Source organism: Neolamprologus multifasciatus, chromosome 19 (genome assembly GCF_963576455.1).
Source record: "Neolamprologus multifasciatus chromosome 19, fNeoMul1.2, whole genome shotgun sequence".
In the NCBI taxonomy this organism is placed as follows: domain Eukaryota; kingdom Metazoa; phylum Chordata; class Actinopteri; order Cichliformes; family Cichlidae; genus Neolamprologus; species Neolamprologus multifasciatus.
The window spans coordinates 27,105,126-27,122,508 of NC_140457.1; the positions used below are offsets into that span (position 1 = coordinate 27,105,126).

Below are 17,383 nucleotides of genomic sequence, written 5' to 3' on the forward strand. Positions count from 1 at the left end.
ACGAGCTGGAGAAGATCCCCTGCACAGCAGCGAAGGTGCTCTTCTGCAGATCGTTAAAAAGACAATCAATGAAGTTGCAGGAGGCGGAGCTATTGTGCCAGGTGGCCTAATGGGCAGCAGTTCATTTACCATAGGTGGCATTCTTATAGGGCTTTGGAGCGTGATGTCACGGGGGTGGGCGTGGAAAGGATTTTGGCCTGATCCGCCATGTTCGGGGTCTAAGCGCAAGCGACGAAGGAGCGAAGGCACACACAACAGCCACGGTTCGTATTTGCTGTGTGGTCGGCTGCAATGTTCGATCGCACGACCGGCAAGAGAATAAGCTTGAAAATGGTTTATCTTTTCATTCTTTCCCAACCTGGAAGCAACATGAGGCAGCTCATGTATCGATGTTAGCAAACGAAGGCGTCTAGCCTGGATAGCAGCTGTGAGACGAGCTGATATCTCTTCTCTTCCATCTCCAAATATCTGTTGGTGCTCCAGACATTTTCATTCCGGTAAGTTTTAAATATGTTCATATCACTCTTTATAGCCTATTAGTTTTATTTTCGATGCGCTCTGAGCTCATAGCAAATTAGAACAAACATCCTACTGAGTGATTTTGCATAACAACCTTCTATTTATAGAGTTGCTAATTATTTGGCATTATTGCAGCAAACCAGCCAATGAAATGGATGAAACATCGTGACTGGGTTCCAGCGCTACACAAGGGACCTGCTTCAAACAAACCACCATGCCAATCAGATTACTTCTTCCATGTGAGGGTGAAGAGGTGACCCTTCTGGATAAGCTGGTGAAGGTTTGCTGCGTTTGTGAACAGTGTGAAAATAAAACCAGGGAAAAATGAAACCTGCTCCTGTTAAACATTCCTAAGTCTTTTGCTGTATAAATAGCGGTATTTTTTTTCAAAAGATACAGTAATTAAAGTAATATTAGTAGTGGGTGATATCATGTAAACACTGTCATGATTTTATGTAAACATTTTGTCATTTGTAAACTATAAATGATATGGATTCTACACTGTAACTGATGTGATGTTCTATAAAGTGGTTTTAATAATAATAAAAAAGGCAAACATTAGTTTGTTTCTTTATTCAATTTTTGAACAGTGGGACTCAGTCATTACATATTCAGTAAATGCAAATTATTTACACGGCAGTGCACTACAGACATAAATCTAGACCCCTAGATAAAACATTATGGCATTATAGCAGTGACAACTCCTCCACAGTAGCAGGTGGGATTTTTCTTTTTAGAGGACGGCTCCTTTTGCCTTTCAATATAGATGGTCTGTTTATGTTTTGATCAAGAGCCTTTTTTGGGCAGCTGAAGAGGAGAAGTCTATCTTATGGCCAACCACTGACTGTATCTTGGTCACATTACCCAGCAAAACCCAGTATGCAGGTTCATCTGTAACAGTCCTTGTGCCATGATCCGCACTGTTGCTTCTACTTTAAACAGAAAAACAGCGACATGGCTGCAGGTCTCCACGACTCCGGCCTTACAGGTGCAGTAGGCGGCTTCAACCTTCCCTGTGATGCTCACAGTGACCCATGGCTGCAATGCTGGTTCATTCAGTCTTTGAGAGTGCAGGACCTGAAACACACACAGACAAAGTTAATTTAAAGACAAGAATGAGCCCAGGCCGACATAAATGTGTTTAATCTACTTTATCATAAATGTAACAAAGTGTTTAGAAAGTTAGCACATACATGTAATTTTTCATTTCTTTATGTGTCCATCTATAGAACGCTATTGTTATAGTGTTAATCTGCCTGTTCTCTCTCAGAAACCTGCCTGCAGAAAATGAACCTAAAGTATGTAATGCAAGGATGTCATCACTTTAGAGATGGAGAAAGCATAAAGTGACAATTATGAATCACTTAATATGATAAGGAGATTCTTCAGGTCATTAATCAATGTATAAAATTAAAATAAAATGTATTTTTAGTGACACAGGATACAAATATGGAAGCAAGATGTATAATTAGAATAATTTATAATAAATATGAATAAATAATTGTACGGAGCCCCGCAGGGGACATGGGAGAAAAAAAAATTAAGACGGACTTTTGCGAGATCTCGCAAAAGTTTTGCGAGATCTCGCAAAACAAACTCGGGATCTCGCAAAACTTTTGCGAGATCTCGCAAAAGTTTTAGCCGCATTCTTCCCATTAGCTTGAAGGTAACGCGAGGTCGAGACGTCCCGTTAGCTTCGAGCTATCGGGAGGTCGAGACCTACTACAGCCGGGAGGAACACCGCTTTCCCGGCACATCGTGCCTCGACCTCCCGGTCGGCTTCGAGCCAGCGTCCGAAGAATGCGGCTAAAACGTTTGCGAGATTTCGCAAAAGTTTTGCGAGATCCCGAGTTTGTTTTGCGAGATCTCGCAAAAGTTTTGCGAGATCCCGAGTTTGTTTTGCGAGATCTCGCAAAAGTTTTGCGAGATCCCGAGTTTGTTTTGCGAGATCTCGCAAAAGTTTTGCGAGATCCCGAGTTTGTTTTGCGAGATCTCGCAAAAGTTTTGCGAGATCCCGAGTTTGTTTTGCGAGATCTCGCAAAACTTTTGCGAGATCCCGAGTTAGTTTTGCGAGATCTCGCAAAACTTTTGCGAGATCTCGCAAAAGTCCGTCTTAATTTTTTTTTCTCCCATGTCCCCTGCGGGGCTCCGTATAATTGCAATTTCTTTAACCATAGAGAATAACTAAATCCTTCAGGACAATGTCACATCAATGCACTGAACTCACCATGTTTTCCCTCTAACAGTCTCCACATGTTCTCACTGTAATTTCCCCTCATGAATGAATTTATGCTGCACTAATGTGATTGTTTGCAGGGAAATCAAATGCATTTCACACGCAGTACTCGAGCTGACTTACCTTTGTTTGAATGACGATTTGTACGCGCTGACTCCACAGATAAGGTACGAAAATATGTCAGGCTATGTCAGTAGCGGTTGGTCTTCAGGGTTTCTACTCCACGGCCGCATTTCATACGGGTCCACATTTCAAATGCACGCCATTTTCTGCAAGTACCACCGCTTCGCCTCTGAACGAAATCGGTCTCTATACCGTCCGTTTCTTTGGAGCTGCTTTTAAGCATCTTGTAATCCTCGTTCCAACACAGTCGCTGTGTCCCATTTCAGGGTCTGCACGCTTTTTTTTTTTTTTTTCTCCCATCATTTATTTAGACAATTGAACAACAAACATACATAGTAATGTAGAATATAGAAAGGGTATGAAAAATTCCACAGCTTGCAGTGTCTTGAACAAGTTACGTATACAAGTACGTAAACAAAAAGGTATACTTTAGAAGAAAATAGATAAACAAAATAACTAAAAAAAAAGAAAAAGGGAAGTGCTCAAGGTATAAATAAACAACACGTAAGTCAAGTGAAATTATACATTTGACACAGCTCTAGTGTTTTACATGCTTTGGAGTTAGTACTGTTCTTAAGATTCTCCAGATAAATGGAAAACAAGGCTTTAAAAGCAAATATGTTTGGACGCTGTTGAGAAAATTTTGTACAGTGTATGTGAAATTTGGCAAAAATAATCAGAAGATTAATAATATATTTTTTCCCTGGATTTATTTTATCGGTATGTGAGAGTCCAAATAGAATATGTTGAAACTTCAGTTTACATGAGGAATCAATTTTGGTGTTTATAAAATTATTTAGATCCATCCAAAATACATGTGTATAAGTGCATTCCCAAAATAAATGACATATTGTTTCTTCTGCATTGCTGCAAAAAGTACAAAGAGTATCAATATTTTTTTAAATTTAACCAGATATGTCTTTACAGGATAACATCTATGGATCAACTTAAGAGTAACTTCTCTTATCTTATTAGTAATAATAAATTTCCTTGATAGAATCCAAGTGTTTTTCCAGTCTATATCATTGTAAATATTGTTCCAGTAAAATACAGCTGCAGGTTTGGAAACAATATCTCTTTGAATGATTTGTCTAATACATTGATTTGTGGCTTTATCACTCAATAAAGGACAGATGTTACCGATGTATATGCTACCGGGATTTAGTTCTGGAATAATACAATTTCTACCCTTAGGAGCAGACACCAATAACCTTCTCACTCCATCTGGTATCGCATCAAAAACTACAGCATATTCTCTTGGAGTGACAGGAAAATCATAAACAGACAAAAATTCCTTATAAGAAAATAATTGACCATTATCATTCAGTAATTGACTCACAAGTAAAATATTTCTATCAACCCATTTCTGAATATATAATGATTTGTTCTTAAATTTAATATCCTGATTGTTCCAAATTAGATATTTATGGGGAGAAAAGTTGTGAGAGTATATCATTAACCAAGATGATAAGAGTTGACTATGAAAGTTGGAGAGTTTAATCGGTAATTTAGAGATATTGTAATTGCATCTTAGCAGAAAGTGCATTCCTCCAAGTGAGTTAAAGATATGGTTGGTAATAAAATTCCAAATTGAACTGGGATTTTTAAAAAAGAGTTTGATCCATTTGATTTTAAAAGACGCATTCAAGGAAGTGAAATCTAAAGAATTTAGGCCACCAGAACACAACTTGTTTATCATTACATTTTTTTTAATATAATGTTTCTTTTCTTTCTTTTTCCAAATGAAGTTAAATAATATTTTATCAATTTTTGTGCATAATTCTTTCGAAACATCAAGTGCCATAGCTGCATAAATAAGTCGGGAGAGGCCTTCGACTTTGGCTACCAAGGATCGTCCAGTAATGGACAAATCTCTTTGAAGCCATAGATTAAATCTTTGTTGTATTGCAGTTATAAGAGGGTCGAAATTTTCAGATAATCTGGCATCTTGGTCTTTTTGAATGATAATACCAAGATATTTAACCTTATTTTTAACAGGAACACCTGATATAATAGCATCTGTGCAGAATTTAACAGGGAGAAGTTCACATTTTGGGATGTTGAGTTTAAGACCAGAGGCTATTGAGAAATTATTGACAACTTTGAGAGCTTTATCAACTTGATATTTATCTTTTAAAAATAGTGTTGTGTCATCCGCTAGTTGAGTAATAGATAATGCTCTGCCAGCAATAGAGAGACCCACTACACTGCTGTTTTTAAAATGAATAGAGAGTAACTGCATAGGAAGAAGGAAAAGATATGCAGAAATTGGACAACCTTGCCGGATCCCACGGTTGATATCAAATCTTTTCGTTGTACCCAAAGGGAGTTTGATTGAGCTATTTGCATCTGTATATAAAGTTTGAATTGATTTTTTAAAGATATTTCCAAAACCAAAAATATCAAGTGCTCTGAACATGAATTCATGTTCAATGGAGTCGAAAGCTTTATAAAAATCCAAAAAAAGAATGAAACTATTATCTGTGATTAAATCTGAATGATCCAAAATATCAATTACCAGTCTTATGTTGTTAGTTATGTGTCTGCCAGTCATAAAACCAGACTGTGTTTCATCAATGATATCATTAAGTGCATATTTTAACTTTTTAGCCAAACACATAGCAATTATAATCGTTATAATCGTTTATAATCGTTATTCAGCAGCGAAATAGGTCTCCAATTTTCTATCAAAAGGGTGTCTTTTTGAGGTTTCGGAATCAAAGTAATTAGCCCCTGAGTCAAAGAAGGAGGGAGTTTTTCCATTATCAATGCTTTCAATATATACTTTATGTAAAAAGCGTGATAAGTCCTTTGAAAATAATTTGTAAAGTTCAGAAGTCAAACCGTCATTCCCTGGACTCTTATTAAGTTTCATTTTATTAATAGCACCTTCAATGTCTAGTATTGTGATGGGGGCATCACACATAGTTTTATTATTGTCACTAATTTTTTTAATATTACCTAAGGAATTATAGAATTTTTCCATGGCTTCTGTAGAAAGATTAGATTTATATAAATTTTTATAGAAAAGTTCACAAGTCTTGGAAATCACTTGAGGGTCTTGTGTGATGACTCCATCTGAACAAAGTTTAGTCATGCTGGCAAAAGCATTATGGTGTTTTTCTAATTTGAAAAAATAGCTAGAGTTTTGTTCTCCCTCTTCAAGCCATTTCCTTCTTGACCGCACAAAGGCACCTTTTGCCTTGTAAATATATATATTATCTCATTTTAATTGTAGAATTTGAAGTCTGTTCCGGTTATCTTCAGATAAATTATCAGGTGATCTAGACAAAGTGATAATTTCAGAAATTATTTCTGACTCTTCTTTTTTTCTATTTTTAACTGTTTCAGCTCCCCTTTTCATTAAAAGAGACCTCAATTCAAATTTCATAAGCTCCCAATTTTTACAAAAAGCATTTTCAATACATGCCTTGTGCCAATACTCATCTATTTTTGTTTTAATTTCCTTTACCAAAGAATCATTCAGTAAAAGAGAATTATTTAATTTCCAATAAGCATTCACTCTTTTAGACGGTTTACTGGCATACAAACATATCTCCAAAAAAATTGTTTTATGATCTGTCAATGGTGTTGGCAACATTTTTGATGTAGAAACATATTCGGATAAAGGATCAGAAATTAGCCAATAATCAATACGAGACTGTAAAGAGCCAGATCTATTTTTCCACGAAAATTCCTTAGTTGTTGGATTATTGAATCTCCAAATATCAATTAGGTCTCTTTCATTTATAAAATCCACCATATAATTACTACTTTCCTGACTTTTACTTGGCCATCTATCTATCATGTTATTGAGTGAATGATTCCAGTCTCCTCCTAATATAATCTTTAGATTAGCAAATTTACTTATTAAAGACTCAATTTTCTCATTTACATCAAGTATTAGGTCAATATTCTCCTGTTTGTTATTATAGCCGTAAATGTTACCCAGTAAGAGGGTCTGATCATTAAAAAAAACAACTAGCAAAATAAAATGTCCTTTTTGATCAGTTTCTGAAGATATAATTTTTCCATTAAATCTGTGGTTTAAAATCAGAGTTCCCGCTGAATGGTTTGTGCCATGAGACATCCATAAATCTTCGCCCCATTGGGATTTCCAGAAGTTAGCATCCTTAGATTCAGAATGGGATTCTTGTAAGAAACAAAAGTCAGTATTCAAACTTTTAGCATATAAAAACAGAGCTTTCCTTTTGGTATTGTCTCTTAGTCCTCGAGCATTGAAAGAAATAAAGGATAAAGATGAAATTTTGAAAAGTAAATTAACTTTTTACCCTGAGAAGAGTGTGTAAGCTTCAGAGAGAGCAGAACTACTCTGTCTTAAAAAGTGCTTCACAAAACATTTTAGCAGCAACAGCATACTATAAGTCTTCAGAACAATAGGGAAACGAGACCTTGAGGTATATCCACAACAGGACTGGAAGAGATTTCAGTGAATTTCTTTTCTGTTCACGAAAGCACGGGCTCCCACGAAGTAGGCAATTTTCCCTTCCTTACGTGCTTTCTCCACCTGTGGCCATAGCTGGTTGCGTCTCTCTCGGTCCTCAGGAGAGAGATCTTCTTTGAAATGGAGCTTCCTTGTCTTCAGGTAGTCAGACCGCTTCGCCGCCTTCCAGATGATGTCTCGAAAGTGTCTCATGGTAAATTGCAAGATTATGGCGCGATGCAGTGGCGCAGAAGAGGTCTCACGTCGTTGACCGATCCTGTGGACTGAATCAAGTACCTCCGGGAACTTATCACGGTGGTCAGGATCCATGTTTTGGCAGATTTCAATAACCTTACTGCGTACGTTTTCTCCTTCTTCTTCAGGTAGCCCGTGAAGTCGCAGGTTCCATCTTCGTTTATACCGAGACAACTCCAGCACTTTGCTTTCCAGTGTTTGAATTTTCTCTTCTGCTTTATCCACCCTTACTTCAGTACGAGACACTTTTCCTTTTAGCTCCCTGAGATCTTCTGAGATAAAGTTAATAGTAACCTTCAGGTCGCTAATACTCTTCTCGATGCTAGCTCCTTGCTCTTCGATAGCCATCTTGAGCGTCGTAATAATGCTTTCCGCCGTGTCAGTTTCCATCACTCTTTTCTTACCAGAATGTTTTGACGGGGAGGAAGTAGGAGTGATAAGAGCTCTCTTATTTGAGCCCAGGTTTTTTGCCATCACATACAACTAGAAGTTTGCACCTTAGAGGTTGCTTTGCTGCTTATAAAGGAATTTTAAGACAGAGCAAGTTCTGTAACAGACCGTTCACAGCGCCGCCATCTTGGCCCCCCCAGGGTCTGCACGCTTGAAGTACGCATTTTAAGTGCGGTTACGTCACCGCCACGCGACGACGGCTGTCCCAATTCGAAGTGTACTTGAAATGCATACTCCAAATCTATGGCGTTATTTTTGTGCCACTATTCTGAGCGCACGTAAAAAAAATTTGAGCGCACGTAAAAAAAAATTGCAGGTGCAAGTGTTGCATTTTGAGGAGAAATTTATTTTGAGCGTACAAAAGCTGAATTTGAGTGAACAAAATTCATTGCTGCGTGCAAAAAACGTATTTCAGTGTTTGCGCTTATCCATATACACACACAATAGCACCCCCTCTCGCTCAGTTTTTTCATTTGCGCTTGCTCGCAATGTGTTGCTTGCGCTCACAACATTCTCTGCTTCGTACGCTCAACTTTCTGTACACCGTTATAAGTGTGCCACAAATCCAACCAATCACAGACTTGGTTTCAAAAATTCTGATTGGCTCTTACGGTCTCCAATTAGCTCGCTAGCTACTGCCTTCCGGAAACACTGTCCACTCAGCCTCGCTTCTTGCAGATCGAGGGATTTTTGATTTACTCTGCAGCTAAAGAAGAGATGGCAGAATCAAACAATGGCTCCAATAATACTACACCACAGTATCAGGTGAGTTTAATTGTTTTTTGCGAATTTAGTAATTTGCTGTCCTTTCTGTTTAATATGCTGTAAAATTGTAGTTACAGATGCAGCTGTAGAGTTTAAGCTAGCCTTATGGGTAATTACCAGCGTAGTTGTCTTACTGAGGCAGTGTATCCTAATCATGTTTTTTAGGGTAATGGTGCAGTTGAGTCAGCAGTAAGAAATCTGGTGTCTTTGCTGCTTAACAACATATCCACAAATCCTTCAGGGAGGCCAACAGAGAGTGGGCAGCCGGAGCCTAGAAATTTGACTATCCAGCAAGAGATGACAAGGTTTTTGCTTTTTTTTTAATTTTTTTTTTACTTTTTGCAATCTTTTCTGTTAAAGTTATTTGGTTTGTGGATTTATCAACATTGATTTTTAAATTAAAATGTGCTTTTAAGGACTGATGTCATATTTAATAACTTTATTAAACAATAACCCTTATGTTATGCAACACTGCATTTTTTAAACTCAAGCATTTTCATCCCACAGATCATTTCCAGGATATTTCAAATCAAACTTGAGGCGTGGTAAAAAGAGATGTTTAACATCTACTAAGCAGCTTGTTAAGGCAGGCAGTAAGACCACAGGCCTCAGTTTTTATTTGCTGTCAAAAAACACATCCTACACACCTTTGCCAGCTGATGAGCTTGAACTCCTACAAGCTGGCATGGGGAGACAAACAGTGTCTCTTCCAGAAGATGGTGACCATGCAGAGGTAAGTTTGTATAGTCAGTATTAAAATTAGTCATTGGCAAACGCATTTAGCCTGAATCATATGCCACAGTCCATTTAGTGTTCCATTCTGCTTAACTGTGTTTTTAACTAAGATTTCTAGACTTCTGGAAGAAACCTTTCCAAAAATGGAATATCTTTGTGGAGGATGGCTCTTGCATAAGGCAACAGGTTTGTTGTTAATTCAGTTTTTATGTGTGTTTTTGGCATTCTTGCGTGCTCATACTGCATTATGATTATGTAGTTGATACTTTTGCTGCTTGATTGTTTATGCTATCTTTCTGTCAATAAAGGTGGCGGTGGTCGACGAAAGCTCACTGTAATTCCACCTGAAACAGAAGGCTATTCTGTCAAAACACTGAAAGCTGTGTCAGGAGGTGGCAAGTCCACTTTTTACATAGTACCTCTTCAGGAAACATTAGACACATCTCCTCTACCTCCCGACTCACAGCACTTTTCAAAGATGCCAAAGAAGATATGTTACCAGTGTAATGAAGTTATGCCTCTGCAGATGCTTGCAGTACACATCAATACGTGCAAAGGAAAATTCTCTCCTGATGAGACTGATGATGATGAGGTGAGACAATTTTGATGAAATCAAATTGAGCAATTTTGATTAAATAATATAGTATCACAATTACAGTTTTTTGATTCTGCAGGAATCTGAGTTATGCATTGTGAAAAGCAAATGCAAGGTAAACCTAGCACATTACTAAAAACCATAGTAACTACAATGAATTTTGTATTGGTAATGATCTTTTTCCCACTATGCATAACATGTACCCCTTTTTTGAAATTGTAGGTTATTTGTCCAATATGCACTAAGGACTTTCCTGAAGATGAGATCACAGTCCATGCGAGTCTGTGTGGGGATAGGTAATCTATTTTCAGCCGTTTATGAAAAAATGTTAATCAGTAACAGTCCACGCAAACATATGTAGTTTTTTTGTTTTTTTTTTAACTTTGTTTCGTCAACAGCTTTCAATGCATGGTGCCTGAAGAAAATGACCAAACTACAGGGACACCAGCGCAAACTTCAGTATGCACAACAGACAGGTACTTTTTGCTCTATTATAGTTCATATACACACTATTATGCAGAACCATTTGTTAAAATTATGTGTAAGATCTTTTACACAATAACTGGGGTTTAATTTCATATAAAACATTTTATGATCACACTACTTTAAATTATTGTTAAAGGTTGTTGCACAGAACATGCTGCAATAATTTATAATCATGTTTAAAGTGGTAGCCTCTTTTAATCTAAAGATGATTATTTTTCTTTGAGAACTTAGGATGTTTTCTACCCTGTTTTTGTTAAGCGTGGAAGATGTATTGCGTTGCCTTGAACAACAAGTCGACACCACAACAGAATTTAAGTTGTGTGTGGACAGAGAAGACCTTCCAGACAGAGGCATTCTCCAGTGGCAGAGAAAAAAATCTGCATCTCCCACCAGTGTTCTTAGGGTGGTTTTCATTGGAGAGGCAGGTGTGGATACAGGAGCACTTAGGAAAGAGTTTTTGAGTGGTGAGTTGCCTATTACCTGTTTTGTCCTAGTGTCAATAAATAATGGATAACTTAAAAATGCGGATATTTTTTGTATGAAAGACATGATTTCAGGTATTGAAAGCAGATTCTTTGAAGGACCTGAGAACAAGGGCAAAAACCCCAAGTATTCTCTGACCGATCTTGATAATGAAAACTTCAGGTTGGTTACATACGAGCTTTGTGTATCACATTTAATACACATCCGATATTTTTGTAAATGTTACCTGAAAATGAATTATAATCATTTGTCTACACAGAACTGTTGGTGAAATAATTGCAGTCAGCCTTGCCCAAGGAGGCCCATCTCCTGCCTTTTTCAAAGAATGGTGCTACAATTTCCTCTGCTCAGGAGAGGTTGATTTCAGCTGTCTGTCTAAGGAGGACGTTGCAGATGTGGAATCTTCCCTGCTCATCTGCAAAGTGAGCACCTGGTTTAGCTCTGGCACATGATATATTATGAGTATGGTGTTTTTAAACACTTTTAACCTTCTGTATTTCCTCTTTCACATTATACATTTCCAGGTTGAAGATGCAGCAGACATACAGTCTCTGCTGTTGTGGGCTGATGAAATTGTCAGCTGTGGATACACAAACCAGATAAAGATGGATAGTAAGGAAAGCATGATCCGGTAAGGGAGAAAACATCAGAGAGATCATTAACCCATCCCCCCATCCCCAACTAGTTTTTCATTTTGTTTTTTTTGTTTGTTTTTTTTAAGTGCCATTGTCTTACACTCTACAACAAGACTGATTCCAATGCTACAGCAGCTCAGAAAGGGCATGGAACTGTATGGTCTTGTGAACCTGCTGGCTGTAAATCCTGAAGCTTGCCACAGTTTGTTTGTTCCTGGGAAAATCCTCAAAGTAAGTATTAACATAGCAGCTTCAGTCTGATCCAAAGACAGTCCACTTATCTGTACTGTAGTTATCCTGTATTTATTTATTAGTTTTGAATGAATAATATATCTATAATATAATCTACTTTATTTCCTTATTTACAGCCAGACGCTGATTTCATTATGATGAGCTGCCAACCACGTTTCAGTGAAAAGGGGACATCTAGGGAGAGAACTGAGAGGAAGATCATAAATTTTTTGCAAGATTTCTTGCAGGAGATTGAAGCATCAGGTACTACATAGTATTAGCTGTATATACCTATAGTATTGTATATATACACCGTATGCATCTGTTAAATATTTTTGCTTTAACATGCAGGGCACTAGAAAGTATTCTTAGTTGTTAATTTAAAACATTGTAATTGCTTTTTATTTAGAAAAGACTTCAGAAACATTTTCAAACATCACAGATGGAAACACAGGCGGTGCAGGTGGTGAAAAATCAGAGTCTCTTGCTGTCCACCATGTGCTCCAGTGGATGACCGGCCAGTCCCATGTTCCCATCCTTCCTGATGAAAAGAGAAATTTCAAAATAACATGCAAGTTTGACCACGAATGTAAGAAGCGGCTGGGAGATCACTCCATTTGTTACCCAGTTGTGAGTGCATGCACTTGTACTGTGACTTTTCCAGTGCAGCATCTGGACACTTACACAGTGTTTAAAACCATAATGAGTGCAGCAGTTAGATATGGTGGTGGATTCCACAGAGTTTAACACATTGTTCTCTTGTAATTTGGAAACTAAATGAGTAAAAATGTTTCTAAACATTAGCTGTTAAGATGTTTGTAGCTGTTTCATGAAAATGACAAGACTTCAAAACTTTGTGTAAGGTCCTACGTTGATAGATAATAAGTGCTTTGTTTGCTTGTCTACTTGTAATCTGAATGTTTTAGCAAAGAAATCCAGTATTTGAGAACTTAAAAGAGCGTTGACTTTCACGTCCATGTTAAGTGTCACTGTTGGTTTGACACCTGTAGCAAGAATTGTATGTACAGGTCACGACCGTGTGACTCAGAATGTTCCAAGGGATTAATTGTTCTCTGAAGTCCCTCCAGGGTTTCCTCATCCAGTGGGCATTCAACTTCAGGAACCACAACTGTGCTGTTAGATTCTTCTTGCAGTACAGCACTCTCCCAGTCAATGTCTGGATCCTGAAGCTCCTTCAAATCCACAAACATATATAATGGTCATTATTCCAGAATATATATATATATATATATATATATATATATATATATATATATATATATATATATATATATAAATACTTTTGGGAGGAATGTTATTTTGTGTAAGCGTTTTTTCCATTAAATACAACAATTTAAAAAGAATGCCTTTGTTTTCATGTTCTTCTTACTGTAATTTAGATTAGTGGTAATTGATAAGCAAGAATGTATAAAATCACCAGAAGCATCTCCCAGATGTGCTACAAGGGTTTAATTTGTTAATTTTAGAAGAGCAGCGTTAACTGCTAACTAAAATTTTGAAATTCAACATTTAAATTAAAAAAAAAAAAAAAAAAAAAAATCAGATTATGATCTGGTACCTCAAGTCTCTCGCCCTCGTCCAGCTCTTGTAGATGTCCCATACACCAGAGCTGTTCAGGAGTGAGACCACCTTCTGTCCTGAGGGGATGATTATTCCATCCTCCAACAAAGGTGACAAGATCTGCTCGGAGTCGAGGGACAAAGATGTAGTGGACACCAAAGAGATGAATGACATCTGAAATGTCAAGCAGGCCTTCCTCCTCGAGTGAGTGAAGAATATCATGGTACTTGCTAGTGACTGCAATCCAGACATCACGCCAAAGTCGTTCTACTCTGTAAATACATTTGAATTTCAGGTATTTCATGCTTCAAATCAATATCAGAACTGCTACAACAACCTACCCATGCAGTCAGTAATAATATATAGATTGTGGACACTCTTTCCAGATATGAAACTCGCTCTCCCTGTTCCTCTTGTGGCAAACATGAAATGTGCAATGTCCAGGTTTTCTACTCCTTGATCTGCCCTAACCCTATGATAAAAATACATTTTTAAGGAATTTTTAAAGTTTTCTTTAATGAAACTTGTTGCTGGCATATAAATTTAATCAGGGCATAAAACCTTGATGGCAAGCCGTGAAGCTGGGCTGATCTCAGGAAAAATGAGAATGCAGTTTTTGCCCTGTTGTTAGTTGCTGCATCCAAGTACAGGACCTGCAGTAAAAACAAATGGAAAATTAAAGATCTGGTTTCAGATCATGTATAGTTTTCAGTTAATAATGCAGTTTCATAATAAGTGTTCAAGGAATATTTTACGGTTCTATGTTCATAACCATAATTCAAAGCTTGAGTAGTCTATACATCAATATTGGTAGTACTTATCAAAAAATGAAAATGGCCTTTTAGTTGAACCTTTTTTTGTAAAGAACTGATTATAAATTTAAAAAAAAAATTGCAAATCGTCTACTATGTTGGCTTACTGAATAATTGATGTTCATAAAAAATAACCTAATAAAGCTCTCATTTCAAAACTACCAAATATTCTACATAACAGTTGAAATTTTACCTTCCTTGAGTAGCCATCCACTCCACCAAAGATCACAACATTGTACCTGTTTCAGAGGGAAAACAATCTCACTAAGGCTTGATTTGCAGAACATGTAAGACATTGAAAAAACATTTTTCAGTATGCACACTTGCCACTGACTTAAACTGGACACTTGTCAGGTGTGCTGAAAATAATACCAACATTTTTATATGTTTATAAGTCCAATGAGACTAAATATTTTAGTTCTCTTGTCATGATTTTTTTTTTTTTAAGTTTTCTGGAGCACTTACCATATTATGTGTTGATAGGCTTGTTATCATGGAAAATATTGATATACAAAGTGTAAATAATTGCTCAAGAAAATTTACAATTAACAATATTACTGGTTATCTTACACATCCTGTAATACTTTTACTCAATATTACTCTATCAAGTGTTTTTTAAAATATTATAAATACACTGAAAGACCTATCAGATAAAGTTGATTAAAGCAGATTTAAAGTATAACGTGCATCTTTCTGCCCAACTTGTGTTAGAGCTATATGAGTGGGTATTTTACCTTATTAGCTTGTGATTTGTGTCTATGTGGACCAGGGAGAGAGGGCCTCGCACCGAGTAGCTTCTTCGCACAACACAGCCTAGTTCTGTGATCCGTTTGAAGATCCCTACAGCATCAACTCGATGCATGGAGGCCATCATTCTCCACCACTGAACACGGAGACCCATAGAAACCAAATGTCCTTGAACCATTCGATAGCCAGCATTTGGCATCTGACTTTTGATAGCCGATATGATGTTGTCCAGCTCTTGGTCATTCATTGTGCTGTATGTTCCTCTCACAGACAAGTCAAATTCTTGCATCCTCCTGTAGATTGTTCTTCTTGAAACACCAAGACATTTAGCAATGCAGCTGACTGGCAGCTGAATGTCCAACAAGTTCTTGAGTTTTTCTCTCTCTAGTACGATTTTGGGGTGGCCAGGTCCCAGACCAACTTCTGTTTCCAGTTCAATAATGGCCACAGAGCTGATGTTAATTTCACACTGAACCAGATGATAAACGTTTTGTAGAGCCTCTGTAATCTCTGACAGACCGCCTATTTGCTGAGAGAAAGATTCAAACAGAACAAGCTCATGACACGTCAAGAACTCCAAATAATCCAGATTTAGTGGTTGTTGGTTTAAAGCAGCTTCCAGTTTAGAAAGGAGTCTATGCATCATTTGCTGTCTCAGTATGTCCTGTTAAAAGCAGCAAAGAACATGGACAAGTAGTTAGAAAAATACAATGAAATGATGTATCTCAGACAAAAATAAACAACCCATAAAACAAACTACATGAGGTACATCATTTTTCAAGTTTGCATAGTTTGCAAATTAGCTAACGTCAGTTATCAAGCGAATAATAATGTACAAAATGATTTTATATTACTTACATGTGGCCGGGACATGCTGTTTTCGTGCTGCTGCTCAGTATTCGACGACATAAAAGAGAGCTACTCAAAGATAATTTGGAAAAATTAGTCAGTTGGCATGGTTGTATGATGCAACTACATTACACCAACAATAGTCTTAAAAAATAATATATTTTAAATTAAATAATTAAAGATATTATCCGCAAATTGGTGTTTGATAGAGTTTAGCTGGATTTAGCTACATTTCGGACAGTGTTTCCGGAAGGCAGTAGCTAGCGAGCTGATTGGAGACCGTAAGAGCCAATCAGAATTTTTGAAACCAAGTCTGTGATTGGTTGGATTTGTGGCACACTTATAACGGTGTACAGAAAGTTGAGCGTACGAAGCAGAGAATGTTGTGAGCGCAAGCAACACATTGCGAGCAAGCGCAAATGAAAAAACTGAGCGAGAGGGGGTGCTATTGTGTGTGTATATGGATAAGCGCAAACACTGAAATACGTTTTTTGCACGCAGCAATGAATTTTGTTCACTCAAATTCAGCTTTTGTACGATAAATTTCTCCTCAAAATGCAACACTTGCACCTGCATTTTTTTTTTACGTGCGCTCAAATTTTTTTTACGTGCCCTAAGAATAGTGGCACAAAAATAACGCCATACAAATGCGCCGTCGATTTCCCCAAATATCAAGCGTGGTCCGGTGCACGCTTCGTGGTCCCATATATCCCACAATTCATAGCGCGGCGGTGGGTGTGGATAATTTTGCCGCAAAATACGGCAGAAGGGAGCGGCTGAAAAGTGAACTGTCAAAAGTAAGTACTGAATATGACGTCACTTATTCATGTGCGAATTTTCAATAATGAAGAACATTACAACATTGCTGTTGGCCACATGTCGGCAAAGTTATGTGACACTAGTGATGTTTGTACTTTCAGCATTAACTTGGTTTTAAAGCCTCTACTTCTAAATATACATATAGTCGACCTTAATCTTACAGAGAATCTGATGATTTTATGGATAATTAAAGTCAGTCATATATCCACAAACACAACAAGCTGAAAGTCAGTGAGATATATATATATATATAGATAGATATATATAGATATCTATATCTATATATCTATATATATATATATATATATATATATATATATATATATCTATATCTCTATCTATATCTATCTATATCTATATCTATATATCTATCTATATATATATATATATAGATAGATATATATATCTATCTATCTATATATATATCTATATCTATATATCTATATCTATATATATAGATGTATGTCAGCCCTATGTCAGTCTAACCCCAGTCCTTTGTCTTATCCTAACCCTAACCCCAGCCCTGTATGTTAGCCCTAACCCTAACCATTTTATCCCCACATCTTGACCCTAAATTCATCCTTAATCTTAATCCCAAACCCAACCCTTTTGATTTTT

The 17,383-nt window shown here is 37.0% G+C and overlaps 2 protein-coding genes and 1 long non-coding RNA gene across 4 annotated transcripts; 2 read left to right on the top strand and 1 right to left on the bottom strand.

Moving 5' to 3' along the window:
- The first annotated feature begins 381 nt into the window (after window positions 1-381).
- On the top strand, window positions 382-4,021 carry LOC146496738 (uncharacterized). Its single transcript, XR_014871275.1, has 3 exons — window positions 382-497; window positions 655-2,185; window positions 2,221-4,021. It is a non-coding gene; the product is annotated as an uncharacterized LOC146496738 (long non-coding RNA).
- Window positions 4,022-6,319: 2,298 nt separating this feature from the next.
- Window positions 6,320-12,837, top strand: LOC146496739 (uncharacterized). Of its 2 annotated transcripts, none has more exons than XM_085144176.1 (15): window positions 6,320-8,792; window positions 9,034-9,097; window positions 9,300-9,525; window positions 9,638-9,713; window positions 9,836-10,119; window positions 10,202-10,237; window positions 10,345-10,418; window positions 10,521-10,598; window positions 10,867-11,072; window positions 11,154-11,253; window positions 11,351-11,513; window positions 11,616-11,722; window positions 11,813-11,957; window positions 12,095-12,221; window positions 12,367-12,837. In XM_085144176.1, exons 2-15 carry the CDS (start codon window positions 9,090-9,092, stop codon window positions 12,702-12,704), a joined length of 1,968 nt encoding a protein of 655 aa, XP_085000302.1. In that variant the 5' UTR covers window positions 6,320-8,792; window positions 9,034-9,089; the 3' UTR covers window positions 12,705-12,837. The 2 variants fall into 2 exon arrangements, with proteins under 2 accessions (XP_085000302.1, XP_085000301.1); XM_085144175.1 differs by having other exon boundaries at window positions 6,321-8,792; window positions 8,958-9,097.
- Window positions 12,838-12,884: 47 nt separating this feature from the next.
- Window positions 12,885-16,476, bottom strand: LOC146496740 (uncharacterized). Its single transcript, XM_085144178.1, has 7 exons — window positions 15,956-16,476; window positions 15,085-15,761; window positions 14,544-14,589; window positions 14,100-14,191; window positions 13,904-14,010; window positions 13,537-13,814; window positions 12,885-13,150 (listed from the first exon to the last, which is right to left on the bottom strand). The coding sequence occupies exons 1-7, from the start codon at window positions 16,004-16,006 to the stop codon at window positions 12,944-12,946; spliced, it is 1,458 nt and encodes a 485-aa protein (XP_085000304.1). The 5' UTR covers window positions 16,007-16,476; the 3' UTR covers window positions 12,885-12,943.
- Between the last annotated feature and the right edge of the window lie 907 nt (window positions 16,477-17,383).